At 42.7% G+C, this 14214-nt stretch overlaps 1 protein-coding gene across 3 annotated transcripts in view; it reads right to left on the minus strand.

Annotated features, from left to right (window-relative positions):
- Positions 1-14214, minus strand: part of YEATS2 (YEATS domain containing 2) — a 117615-nt gene that overhangs the window by 1875 nt on the left and 101526 nt on the right. For all 3 annotated transcript variants that reach the window (XM_072752570.1, XM_072752571.1, XM_026007243.2), the window contains exons 22-30: positions 13845-13973; positions 13039-13137; positions 8757-8859; positions 7803-7876; positions 5971-6050; positions 5112-5313; positions 3179-3405; positions 2281-2355; positions 1450-1523 (exon numbers count right to left, since the gene is read on the minus strand). In XM_072752570.1, coding sequence (XP_072608671.1) covers positions 1450-1523; positions 2281-2355; positions 3179-3405; positions 5112-5313; positions 5971-6050; positions 7803-7876; positions 8757-8859; positions 13039-13137; positions 13845-13973 — 1063 coding nt within the window. The remainder of the gene's footprint in view (positions 1-1449; positions 1524-2280; positions 2356-3178; positions 3406-5111; positions 5314-5970; positions 6051-7802; positions 7877-8756; positions 8860-13038; positions 13138-13844; positions 13974-14214) is intronic.

Raw genomic sequence — 14214 nt, forward strand, 5'->3', positions numbered from 1 at the left:
GCAGGCCTACTGGAAGCAGGCCTACTGGATGGGGACAATACTGAGGCACATTTTCGGCCACCTCGCATGGGGGTGGCCAGGTACATTCTCTCACTTGCTCTCCTTCCTCATTAATTTATTTTGTTTTGAGGACAACTGGCCTGGCCTCTTAGGGCTTAGATCTGACTTCCCAGTCACAGGCATGAGATGGATTTCAAGAACTTAGTTGAACAACAAAGAAAAAGACTCTCAGGATTGAGAAAAGAGAAAGGAAGTAAACTGGACAGCAAAACAGCACAATGTTTTCATAATTCAGTCTTACCGGACTGAGTTCAAGGGCTACAGAACTGCAGGACCACGATTCCGTCTGTCTGGCCAGTGAGGTTAAGTGTTCTTATCAAGAGCACCCCAGCTACTCTCCTTCTCTACAGCCAGGACAGTGGTGAGCAGGGGCCACAGAAGGCGCTCAGCCCACTCTCACATTTCACGCAGGACAAGAGCATTCTTAGAATTCCTGTTTCCCTTTCCTTCTTTCTTAAAGATGTCTTCTAGTTTAAAAGGATTCTATTTATTTATTCAATCATGAGAGGCACAGAAAGAGAGAGGCAGAGACACAGGCAGAGGGAGAAGCAGGCTCCATGCAGGGAGCCTGACGCGGGACTCGATCCCGGGACTCCAGGATCACGCCCTGGGCTGAAGGCAGGCGCTAAACCGCTGAGCCACCCAGGGATCCCCCTGTTGATATCTTCTAATCCCGTGAAGTCTGACCTCGTAGTCCTCTGATTTAAGCCTTTTTATGTCCTCAGACACTTTTGATACAATTTTGCAAACTTATGATAGGCTTTAAGCATACTGGGATAAAGTGGATAAAGTACTTGTTTCCTCTGAAAAGAATGCCAGGATGCAGAACAAAGAAATAACCTGTCTGCCATTCCTTGGGGCCTAGGAAAAAGGCAAAACTCAGTGTCCCGACCAGTGATAATTGGGAAGGCAGCAAAGCAGAGGTGAGCCGGTGGGCTTTAGAGCTAATGAGGTCGGAGTGGGTGTCTAGGTTCTATCACACAAAGGCTGGGAAAGCCAGGCAACAGAACTTTCAGAGCCTGGTTTCCTGACTTCTACAAAGCGGTTTAGAGTTCTCCAAGGAAAAACAAATCAAGTAATATATGCAATGTTTGACCCCAACATCTGATACATCAGGGACAATATTATCTTTAATGCAAAGAGCTGGTATTTGTTCAACCCTGTAGCGTAACAGTCCTAATGAATGCTGTGTCTGGAGGGGTGACTAGGAACATACAGACCTCTGGGCAGAGCTGAGCTTTTACAACCATGAGTCTCAAAATGACCAAGCTGACCCCATGTCCCAAGCACTGACCCCTCCATCTCCAACTGGAAGACCCCTTCATGGGCGTCTAACCTGTCAGGAAGTATCTTTAAGCCTACTACCCCTGACTAGGGAGGTATTAGTACCTGTTGTGAGATGCTGTCTGGTATCCAACTGCCAAAGCCTGCCTCAGGATGTCATTCACCAGCTGCTCCGTGGCCTATGAGAGAAGATGGGGTTACTCTCGAAGATGGCCACGGGCCTGCTATGAGAAGAGATACATCTGACCCCATCCCATACATAAAACTTTGGAAACAACTGTATCTAAAGATCATAAGTCCTTAAGGAAAAAATAAAGGTCCAAATTATAGACAAAAAATATCAGGTCAGAAAAATGGTGGCCATAATTCTGAGAAATTATGAACGGGGGTAACATTCATTATTCAGATGGCGTTTTTAAGGAAAACAGGTTGAGGGCTATTTGTGAGTTATCTGTGCTGTGGGAGAAGTCCCACCAGGAAAGGAGCTTGTGGAGCTAGGATCAGACAGGCTAAGGAAGCTAGTCTATGAGCCTCTCGCCCAGGGGTGGGACAGCTGTGGCTGTTTCTCTGTTGTTATGACAAGTGGAGAAAACCCAAGGCCTTGCTTATGTCATCTAAAGCAATGAGAGCACTCTCATCTCAGTCTGCTTTAAAAGGCACTAGAAAGTATTGTTAGAGTGCCAACAGCACAGAAACTCTTGTGAATGCTTTAACATTCAGATGACCCACGATTTAGTTCATTCAAAAATCAGAAGGAAAAACACAGTAAGCCTGAATAAGATGAAAAAATCTTAACACTTATTATCTCTGTTCCATTTCATTGCCCTTGTCCCTTACCCAAAATTGCCTGGGACCCAGACCATCCTGCCCAGCTGGCACCTCAGTGCTTCAGCCCATGGAGACAGAGCTTGGCCCTTTGCTGCCAACAGCACCCACCTTTAAAATCATGTCCTCCACCACCGATGCATACACGTTCTTGTAAAGTGCCACAGGCTGCAGGGTGATCCCAATCTGGAAAAGAAGAAAGCCATTTGTTCCTATTTCTACACTAAAAACCACCTCTCTCCAAACAAGCACACTTCTCAGATGCCCAAAGAGATGTCCAATTGAAAGAATAACTCTGTAAGCATTCTGGACAAAACTCAGGGGAAGTAACAAAAAATATAACAACTGGAAGAACACATCATCCTTTCTTTGTTTCTGAGTGGCTGTTAAATATGCTATTACAATCCTGCTTTCACCCCCAAATCTCCTTCATGAAGAACATGGTCAGGATTTGCAGGAATTCTGATAGTGGGATCAACACGCCGGAAAGCATGGAATCTAACTTCAGGCCCTGTTTGTAAAAGGTGGTGAAGATACACTTGGAAACTGTGACTCGCCCCATTCTGCATTTTCTCCTGTAAATGAAAGAACACCACCTTCCGCCTTTCTGTCCCAAGCAGCTGTCCAAGCTCCAGCACAGGCAGGGCACCCGGGAGCTCTAATCACGTCAGGGGAACCTCACCCTCTCAGGTGTGACTTGGCAATATCAGAACATGCGCCTCATGGGAAAGGAGAGCCGCTTCCACGGAGGCCAACGAGAACAAAGATGAAAAGTGGAAATGGTCTCTCTCTAGCTGCCTGCTTCAGTTCCATGGCCACCAAGGCACCTTCTCACATTAACAGTTCTAAGGAGATGCCCGGGGAGCACACCCCAAGCTCATGAGGCAGAAGAAACTCACACCGTTACTTCACCAGGAAGGACTGAGGTTTGTCTCTAAGGCTGACGCTCCACGCACCAGCATCTCAAACCTGGCTTGTGACCAAGAAACACCAGAGGCCATCCCCCTACCTTCTGTGTGATATCACCAATGAATTCAGACCCCAGGGTTGGTGGCAGGTAGAACTTCATTTCTTCCTGTTTCTCTTCCTGTTCCTTTTTGATGTTGATCTTTAACGGCTCTGGCAGGTTGAGGATGTCCACCTCCTCTTCATTCTCTGGCTCTCTTTTCTGAAACTGCTGCAGGTCCTCCAGTTTCCGGCAGAGGTTGTCGGCAGAGGAGAACGACGACGGGCACTCTAAATGAGAGGCGATCGGTCTTATGACAGCTTGCTGGCCAAAGGAAAGGCCTGCCTATCTCCGTAAGACCAACAGTCTGAGACCCAGAGGAGAAGGGACAAGTATCAAGGGAGCTAACTCTCTTACCAGCTCTAGAATTCTATGGCTCTGTAACTGTGAGAACTAGTAATTCAGGAGACAGGCATCTTATGTTAATATATATGTGATGTAACTAATATATATGTGATGCAATCTAAGACAAAACAGAGGGGATCCCTGGGTGGCGCAGCGGTTTGGCGCCTGCCTTTGGCCCAGGGCGCGATCCTGGAGACCCGGGATCGAATCCCACATCAGGCTCCCGGGGCATGGAGCCTGCTTCTCCCTCCGCCTGTGTCTCTGCCTCTCTCTCTCTCTGTGACTATCATTAAAAAAAAAAAAAAAAAAAAAAAAAAGACAAAACAGACAGTATGTAATTCTGACTTTGCCACCAAAAACTCGGCCATGCTTGAAGCTGTCATACAGAGGCAAGTACTGGTAACATCAACACCGTTAACAAACTGTGCATCTGGTCTTCAATAAGCTGATTTGTACAAAGTCTAGCAGAAGACTAGACCTTCGGAACCAGTAGGGGACCTGGGAATCATGCTGTGCATCCTTTTCAGTTTACGGACGAGGAAGCAAAGTCCACCCGAGGTGCAAGATGGGCTCCAGGGTACGCAGGCAGGCTGGTGACAGAAGCTCCCGGCTTCTGTGACACTGACTGGGCACTTACAAACCAGTCAGTCAGAGTAATGGAAAGCTAGGGTGTGTGAGGTACTGTGCTTCACACGGGCTACCGAGGAGGCACGGAGGTAACCGACATGGCCTCTGTCCCCCAAAGAACTTAGGTATTTATTTCTGACAAACTGTCAAGGTTCTAATATTGGGTGCTGCTGGATTTCAGAGAAAAGAGTGGTCATCCTGCACGAGGGCTCTCAAGAAAGCTTCATGGAGAAAATGGGACTTGTGCTTATCGTTAAGGACCCCCCACTGCCACACACTCTCCCTGTGCTACAGGCTCCCTCACACTGAGAGGTGGGGCTTCTGCTTTTCTACAAACATAGGGTTGGGAGGAGGAAATGACCCTTCTTATTTTTTAAGGTGAAATGCAAAATACTCTACTTCATGCCCTGCTCCTACCCCATATAGCCCAACTGTGTTTCTTCACCATCAAGCAATTCATCTTATTGGCAACATTATTAGTTTTCATTTGTGTCTCCAACGCTGGGTTGCATACTGCCTAGCTAGGTCTGGGGATAAAGTAAAGATGAGACCATGCCTCCATCTTTAAGGAGATTGGGTAGACGTGTCTATGAGGGGTTATAAAGTCGCAAAGGAAGGAGAAGTCAGTTCTGCCTAGAGGAAAGGAGGGGACTAGGAAAGCCTTGAAAGAAGAAATGATGTCAAGGAGGGGGACCACTGAAAAACAGTGTGCGCCTGTTATATGCCACAGGTTGGAACACAATGCTGGAGACACCCAGGCACAAAGAGTTGTGCAGGGCTGTACTCGGGCCGTGGGGGTGGGGAGTGCAGACATGCATCTACAGGTGAGCAAAGGCTCCTGGTCTCCCAGTCCTGTGGGGCATACGTGGTCCCAGAACCGTGGAAGCTGAAGAGATGGGAGCGTGCGCCACACAAACCCCTCCCAGGCTGCCGACGGTGCTCAGGGCGCCCACTGAGGGGGTACCTGGCTCACTGTCGATCTGCGTCAACACATCCTCAATAGAGTCGCTGTCGCTCCTCAGAGTCTCGGGGTCGGGTGGGGTGTAGCCGTGGCAGCGACACCAGTGAGCGATGTGCTTGGTTTTAAGAGGAGTCAGGTGGTGGAATCTTGGATTCTTCTCCAGGATTTCTTGTAAGACTTTTCGCATTGTCATTGCTCTTTGCCACTTAAAACAAAATTTTTTGAAATCATCAATTTCAACTTAGCAGTGTGTTCAAATAAATCACCCAACTGTAAATTACCATGCTAACTTGTCAGAATTTTTTTTATTAAAAACCTCACTGTGTTTTTAAAAAGCTGTAAAAAAGAAGTAAAGGAACTTCTACCTGGTATTTATGAAGTAACACTGACACTCCTAGGTCTGGCCTAGAAGGTTTTCCAGCTGGTCTCAACCTGTGGTCTCCAGTATCCCTTTCCCCAGCAAACCCATCACACTGACCTTCTCACAGCTTCCTCAGCATGCCTTCAGACCTGCCACTTTCTCCTAAAACCCCACCATCGGACACAGTAGCTGCCACACTGTGAGTACTCAACAACTACTTCGTTCCGTTTTAATATATTGAATGAAAATCATAAAAGATGTTTAGAAATTTTTTATCAGTGCAGGATGTAATAGCAGACTTTTCAAAGGCTAGCTACCTGTGTCTGAAGAATGAGATTTTAAATGGGAGGAATAAATTCCACCATTAAATATTTAATAAAATATGCTGTAAATTTTATCACTGCTCTGTAAGATGAGGTTTATGGAAGTAGCCAGAATGCATGTGTGTTCTGGTTACCGTCTTTCAAGCTCAGTGGCAGCCTCGTGAACAAACGAGATTACCTCGGCAGCTCTCCTTTTCCCAATGTTCCAGCCATAATACTGCTCCACAGACTTTGCAGAAAAACAGCTGGCATCTTCATCTAGAATGAACATACCCAGCAAACTCTGAACAAAGTTGTTATGACTGAAATCAAATCTTTTTTTAAAATAAGATTTTATTTATTTATTCATGAGACAGAGAGAGAGAGGCAGAGACACAGGCAGAGGGAAAAGCAGGCTCCATGCAGGGAGCCCGATATGGGACACGATCCCAGGACCCTGGGATCACACCCTGAGCCAAAGACAGGCGCTCAACCACTGAGCCACCCAGGTGTCCCTGAAATCAAATCTTATTTGCTCGAAGTATGTCTGAAAGTTTCTTTAGACCTGTTTATTGGACATATGTTCCTTACCGGACAAGCTCACTTGAGGTTTCACACAGAGGGCTTCTCCTTAAAAGGGAAGTGTGTATTCAAAATAACACCCCCTCTGGGAAATCAGCTTATTTGGCAGAGCAAGTTTCGTGGCAGTAGACCACCTACCTATTAAAAAAAGTAGTGCAAATGGCACCCGCTAGAGGCAGCAGCTCTGAGACCTAGGCCTGGCCTTGCCATTAGCTTGCTAAGTGGTGCCGCGTGACCTAAAGCACCTGTTTGGGCTTCAGTTCTCTGATCTATAAAACTAGACTGTTGGGAAGATGGTTTTCTGATTCGCCTTCCAGCTCTAATATTCTGTATTTGTATCTAAACAATACAATATAGAGATTTTAAAATTTCTTTCTGCTGGGCTAGGAAAACATCCCCGAAAGTTTACTTTGAACTACCTCAGAATGACCCTACTTCAACCAAGGAAAAAAGAGATCATTTCTCTGTTGTCAGAAAGAAACAAGCAGGGTAGTCTATACTTGGCTTATCGTTCTCACACTCCCATGAATGGAATATGATAATGTGCGTCATCCCTTCCCGGTAAATGTTTGTAGTCGTCGCTCAAGAGCATACACCTAAGTATCAACAGGCTATCTGCACCCTAAGGCAGTTTGGTTCTGTCAAAACAACGGAGGCTGAGAAGCAAGTGTTTCAGTCTTGCTGACAGTGGATAATGACAGAGCTGACGTCACTGCAGGAAGTCTTGATAATCCTGCATTTCAACTTTCAAGTGAGAGATAGTGAACGATAGAACATTAATGGTTTTGGACTCAAACAGACCTAGGTGAGTAACCTTCCTCATCATAGCTAGTGATCTTGAGCAAGTTACTTAATCTTGCTTATTCTCATTTTTGTCATCTGTAAAATGGGAGATGGTACTACCTATCCCACAAAAGACTATAAAAATACTCAGCCTGCAGAGTCTGGCACATTGTAGGCAAATTCTAATTTCCTTCCTTATTAATTTACATTAAAGACTAATGCAGTTTTAATTATATATGCAATAGGTTTACAATTTACATACACCAATAAATGTAAAAAATTCCTTTCACAGATCAAATGCAATGAAAACAGTAAAAGACCAACTGGTTGACCAAGATATTGTGAATTTGAAAATCTTGCAAATGAACTATAGTTCTAACTAAAACCTCCAAAGGTAACTACCACATTAGTATTAATTTATAACACAACGGCTTAAAGTTGACTCAATATCCCAAGTAGTTCACAGCTTTAAAAATGCATCCATATAGGGGTGCCTGGGTGACTCAGATGGTTAAGTGTCTGCCTTCAGCTCAGGTCTTGATTTCTGGGTCCTGAGATCAAGCCCTGCATTGGGCTCTGTGCTCAGTGGGAGTCTGCCCCTCCCTCTCAAATGAATAAAAAGTTTTTTAAAAAAATGCATCCATATATTCAGTGTAATTGTCTTACTTTTTGCAGTGATTAAGGGGATCTTCTTTACCACCGCTGTTAAGAGTTGCTGGATAGTCTCTAAATGGTCTATCCTGAGAAGGATAAATGAAAAGAATATTAAGGTAATAATTACAGCAGTTTCTAGCCACACACACACACACACACACACACACACACACAAATTCATGTATATAGTCCCTCTTTCCAAGGGAATTAAAATTTAACCAATTATATTGGGCATGTCTTTTTTTCCACTGCCTTCTAAACATAACCCAGATGAGACTCCAGGAATGGCAAATTATGCAAATATCATTTTATCTATAGTTTAAAATTAAATAGTCACATATCTTTTTGCAGTTGATTGCCACTAGAACAGAACACTTCTATATGCAAATTCCTATTCTTAGGTTTATTACAGTTCATGTTGTTACCTATTGTGTCAAAGTGGCTGAATTTCCATTATCCCCAATAATCTGACATACTTCAAAATACATGGAGTGGGTCAGAGGTGGGTTCCCAACTTGGAAGTTAGAAAACCTCATGAAGTATTTATAGAAGCAGTGAGTATGTATGGCCCATGAAAAGGCAATTGTGATTAGGCGGTTGTGTGGATACTCAGATGTAAACTGTAGACATATCTGAGAATTACACCATGAGAAATTTGATGCCCAAAGATTCAGCAAAGAAAGTACATGTTTTTAAGCTCCACTGGAGGGAGATCTGTACCATGTGAGGCATTGGAAGTGCCAAGTCATGCTGCCCACTGGTGATATTCAGGTGTTACATGAAGACCCCTGGGCTGTGCATCCAGCGTTAACACCTGCTCACTGAACACGAGCGGAGGGTTTCCACCAACCAAGGGGCTTGCTTCCATACACACACTCTACTCAGCCATCACAGGTATGGGTTTTAAAAAAGTACCATGTAAAACAGCAAAAGCATAACCCCCTTAGAAAGGATCGAAATAATTACTTAATGACATAGTTTCCCAGCTCAGAACTTTCTTCTGTTTTCACTGCTGTCTGAGCCTCCTGAGAGGGGCAGCCTGGCCCAGGCGTCTCTGGTTCAGTCTTTACTACAAGGGAAGAGCAACAAGAAGAGAGCTGTCAGCCTTCAATGACGGAAGGACACGCGAAGGCAGAAACAAAAGCTCTTCCACTGAAACTCAGTGAGGGCATGCCAACCCAGCTGCAGCAGGGGTGGGGGACTGAGATGGCGCCCATCATCACAGGACCAGCAGACAAGGGAAGAACTGTTACCCTGGCACTCAGGGAGAGCGCCTCTAGGCTCAGGACAAGGCCAGGCAATACAGTGGCTTTGTATATATTTCTTTGTTTTTGTATATATTTCTTAAAGGGCCAGCCACACTGCTTGGTGAGGGCCCCCTCACTCACACACACTCGTGTGTGTGTGTGTGTGTGTGTGTGTGCAAACTGCCACATTAAAATACAATAGTGGCCTGTTCTAAGTTCTAGTATCCTTTTGGATATCATCTCTCCAGCTAAGTTTATCAACTTTCAGCATTATCTTACTATTCTGAGATGTAAGGCAGAAAGCAAAAATCAGATCTGCTGTGCCTGGAAACAGCCAAGCCACACCCATTAGGCATTAATCTCCCCAGATCTACTGATGGAAGATAGCAATGTCTCAGGTGCATGTACTTCCAGTTTTCTTTGATCAAAAAGCCAAGACCACACACTCTCTGCTTCTGCATCAGCTTCCCTTATAACTCACCTTGCACATCAGCACCAGAAAATTTTCCTAAATCTTTTTAGTGTCATTTCCATACTTAACATCCTTCAGTACTTTCTTATATAACAAGGGTCTATAAATGAGATCTACTCCTCTATCCCTCCCCCTTTTCACTGATGCATAACTTGCATAAAATGCACAAATATTAAGTGTATGGTTCCACTCCCCATATATACACTCATGTACACCACTCCAATAAGATATAGGCCATCTGAATTTCACTGTACTGTATAAAAACCTTTGCACCAGCATCTTTTTAGCTATTAAAAATAATGCAATGGATATTCTTGTGTATGTCTTTTGGTGAATGAACCTATGTGTGCATTTCCTGGAAGTATATTTGCTGGAACATAGGGCAGATGTATGTTTATCGGAAAATGCCAAACTGCTCTCCAAAGTGATTGTATCAATTTATAGTTCCATCTGCAGTGCGAGTTCCAGCTGCTTCACATCCTTGCCAGAACCTGATAACAGTCGGTGTTTTAAATTTTGGTGAATCTAATGGCATCCTACTATGGCTTTAATCTGCATTTCCTTGATGACTAATGAGTTTTCACAACTTTTCCTATCTTTGTGAGCTATTAGGATACCCTCTTCTGGGCAGTGTCTGTTCACATTTTTTGCTATTAAAATACCTTTGCCCAAAGTCATGAAGATATTCTCATCTTCTTTTCTAGAAAGTTGCACTGTTTTACCTTTCACATTTAGACATTATAGACATAATCCAACTCTAATTTTTGTTTATGATGTAAGGTTCATTGTTTTCCCAAATGGATGTATCTAATTAACCCAGCACTACTTATGGAAATGGACATCCCTTCCCTACTGAATGTCATAAATCGAGTGACCATAAACATATGAGTCTATTTTGAGGCTCTCTCTTCTATTCCATTATTGTGTCTGTTCTTGAACACACCACTATCTCAACACTGTAGCTTTAATAGTATGTGTATCTGTGGTCCAAATCCCCTACCTTTTTGTTCTTTAAAACTGCCTCAGCTCTTCTGGGCCTTTGCATTTCCACACACATTTTAGACTCAGCTTGTCCATTTCCACACATACACACAACACTGTAGGCATTTTGGCTGGCACTATATTCATTTTGTATGTAATTTTCTGAGAGGAAGAGCTCATACATAACACATCAGGTCTTTCAGTAAATTAATATAATTTTTACCATATTTATAGTAAATTACAGTTGGGCCTTGAACAACTCTGAGGGTTAGAGGCACCAAATCGCTGTGCAGTCAAAAAAAACCCATGCAAAACTTTTGATTCCCCAAAAACTTAACTATTAATAACATATTACTGACTAGAAAGAAGCTTTACTGATAAAATAAATGGTTAACATATACTTTCTATGTTATATGTATTATATTCCATATTGAAACAATAAGTTAGAGAAAAGAAAATATTAAGAGAATCATAAAGAAGAGTGATTGCAATTACAGTACTGTATTGAAAAAAATCTGTAAGTGGTCCTGCACAGTTCAAACCTGTGTTGTTCAAGGGTCACTGTACTTATAACTTACTATATTTATAATAGTACATCCTTCCATTTATTTAGGTCTTTTCAATTTCTTTCAGAACTGTTTAGTAGGTTAGCACTTAATTTCTATATAAAAATTAAATTTTTATGTATAAATTGATTTGTATTGAATAACCTTGCTAATTTCACTGTTAGTAAATACATATTCCCCCAACCCCTAGTGATACCAAGACTTCAAGAAACAGAAGGAAGGCATCAGAAAAAGTTCATATACTTCAATTCTATAGGCACAAGTATACTCACATTAATCTGGCCCTCAAAAAACTACAGAATTATATAATTAGCCTTTCCAGGTTGACACAGCTATTCTACTAGAGAAATGAAAACACATGCTCTCAAAGACTTGTACATATGTTTCCAGTTTGGAGAAACTGGAAACAACCCTAATGTCCCCCAACAGGAGAAATGATAAATTATGGTATATTCCTACAATGTGGAATACTATTTAGGTACAATATGTAGAAATATCAAAAACATTATGGTGAATAAAGCCAGACATAAAAGAATGCATGTGCTTCCACTCATATGAAGTCAAAAAGTAGACACAACTGATCTATCATAAGGGAAATCAGAACAGTGGCTGCCTATGGGGGCTGGGAACTGACTGGAAGGGGCAAAAGGTGATGAAAATTTCTGTATCTTCAATGGAAAATGGGTTACATGGGTTCATAACAAAACTCATCAAACAGTATGCTTAGTATCTTTGCATTTCAATACACAAAATTTTATCACAATGAAAATAAAAATAGAGATGCTCTGACCCCAGCCTAAAATTAACAGCATCAGAATCTGCATGAGGAAGGCCTATAAAACATTAACTACTATTGAGGAGAAATGCTGGTCCAGACTAATACCAATTCTTTTATCAGCTATCTTTTGATCAGAGGTTGGCAAACTTTTCCTACAAGAGACCAATCAGTAAATATTTTAGGCTCTGTGGGTCATATGATCTCGACTGCAACTTATCAGTTGCAGTCTTATGTGGTAAAGCATCCACAAATAATATGTAAATAAATGGGAATGGCTGAGTACCAATAAATTTTATGTAAAGACAGGCAGGGGACTGTAATCTGAAAACCCCATTTTAGTTGGTCACACTGTAAGTTACAAATCCACCTCTTCTCAAGATTAATGTGAAAGATCTGGCATGCCTAAAAAGCAAACGTACTTCAAATTCTGACTGTGCTTTTTGACTTGGGAAGTAGATACTTTAATATCTCCAAACTTCAGTTTCCTCATCTGCAAAATGGGCATAATAGCTATCCTGAAGTACTATGGTAATTAGTGATATATATAAAGCTATATATAAAGCAGCTAGCTTGGTGCCTGGTACACTTGAAGCTCTTACCACATGGTAGCTATCACTATTATAAGATGTTACAGGTATCAAAAGTGCTGCTCTAACCCACAACACCATTTCAATCTTCACAGTAGTCAGAAATATCCCCCTTGCCAGCCTGCCAAAACCTGGCCCTACCTAAAGCTCCTTTACCACAACTATACAGCCTGGATGAGTCCCCCTAATTGGTTTACTTCCCCAAACAAGCCCTCTGAGTCTCTGTCTCTACTGTTCCCTCAAAATGCTTCACTCTCCTCAAGTCCAGGTTATAATCCACATTCCATAAAGTCCTTCACCCCACTATGCCCTCACCAACCCTGACCAGATACCCTAGACTGAAATATTTCAACATTCATTTTTCAGATCACTTATCCTGCATTTATCAATCACTGCTTGCTGTCTACTACAACTCTCTTCAACCTGATTATAAGTTCTCAGAAGACAGAAACAATGCTTTATACATCTGTGTTCCCTCAGTGTCAGGTCTACTTTATGAACACTTGGTAAGGATTTCTGAAGTGACTGATTCACAGAGGCTGAAATTCAGGGCACCCAGATTACAGTAATATCTTATATAAAACTTCCAAGCAAAAATACCATAAGAAACTACCCACCTTTTGTAACAGCTGCAGGAGCAGAGCTGGGGATAACTGGAGTTGGGGCAGCTACAGGCAGAATGGCAGGTGATTTGTTGGCAGAAAATGACTGAACCACTAATAGGCAAAAACAAACAAACAAACAAACAAACGCCAAAAAGAATAAAAAAGAGGGAAAGAATGTAAGAAATATAGAAATTATTTTAATGACGATATCTAACTCCCAGGAAACGGCCTCATTTTAGACAAACAGCGCTAAAACAATTTCAATACAACATTAAAAAGGTCCTTATTTGGGAGCCTGAGTGGCTTAGTCGGTGAGGCATCTGCCTTCGACTCAGGTCATGATATCAGGGTCCTGGGATCCAGCCCCACATTAGACTCCCTGCACAGTGGAGAGTCTGCTTCTCTCTCTGTCCCTCACCCCACTTTGTGTTCTCTCTCAAATACATAAATAAATAAATTCTTTAAAATAAAAGGTCCGTATTTAATATAGTGATCTGACAAGGTAGGCTGATTTACTGACAGTACCAGGGTAACTGAGCTATTATCTTCAACTATGAAATGGGGGCTTGTCACTATGAAAATAAAAATCCAATTAGCCTGGAAGTCTCATAGATGCTTAAAAATGTTCTCCCCTCTACTCAAGAAATGGGGAGCTATTTGGAAACCAATGGATCATCTGGGGTTCACTTTCAGTGTGAGAGTTGGTGCTCCAGAGTTCAAAATGCCAAGGAGAACTGATGGCTACTCGGCAGGTTACACGGGAGGGGTGGCCACCCACAGAGACCTGGAGGCTGCCACAACCCATGGTGGGGACTTACCTTTATTCACAGGCATCAGTATAGTCTGTACACCTCCGGATGTATTTACACTGAGAGGCTTGAGCTGGCTGGGAATCGTCAGGACAGCCTGCTGGGGATTGGATTGACTGGAGTGAATCTTTAGCAATCCTAAAATAAGTTGAAAGATAAGGCCAAGCTGAAGATCAGATGCTTCCTGAAAGTCCTGCCCTCTTCAGCAGTCACACTGTCTCACAGGTAGAAGTTCTTAGGACATTTACCCCTTCAATAAACAAAGAGCTAGAAGCATGAGGCAAGGGATGTGGCTGACTTCACAATGAAACAATGATGTGACAGTGAGGATTTATTTTTGCCCGCAATTATAAAGTAATACAGAAATTTTTGGAAAAGG

Source organism: Vulpes vulpes, chromosome 3 (genome assembly GCF_048418805.1).
Source record: "Vulpes vulpes isolate BD-2025 chromosome 3, VulVul3, whole genome shotgun sequence".
In the NCBI taxonomy this organism is placed as follows: domain Eukaryota; kingdom Metazoa; phylum Chordata; class Mammalia; order Carnivora; family Canidae; genus Vulpes; species Vulpes vulpes.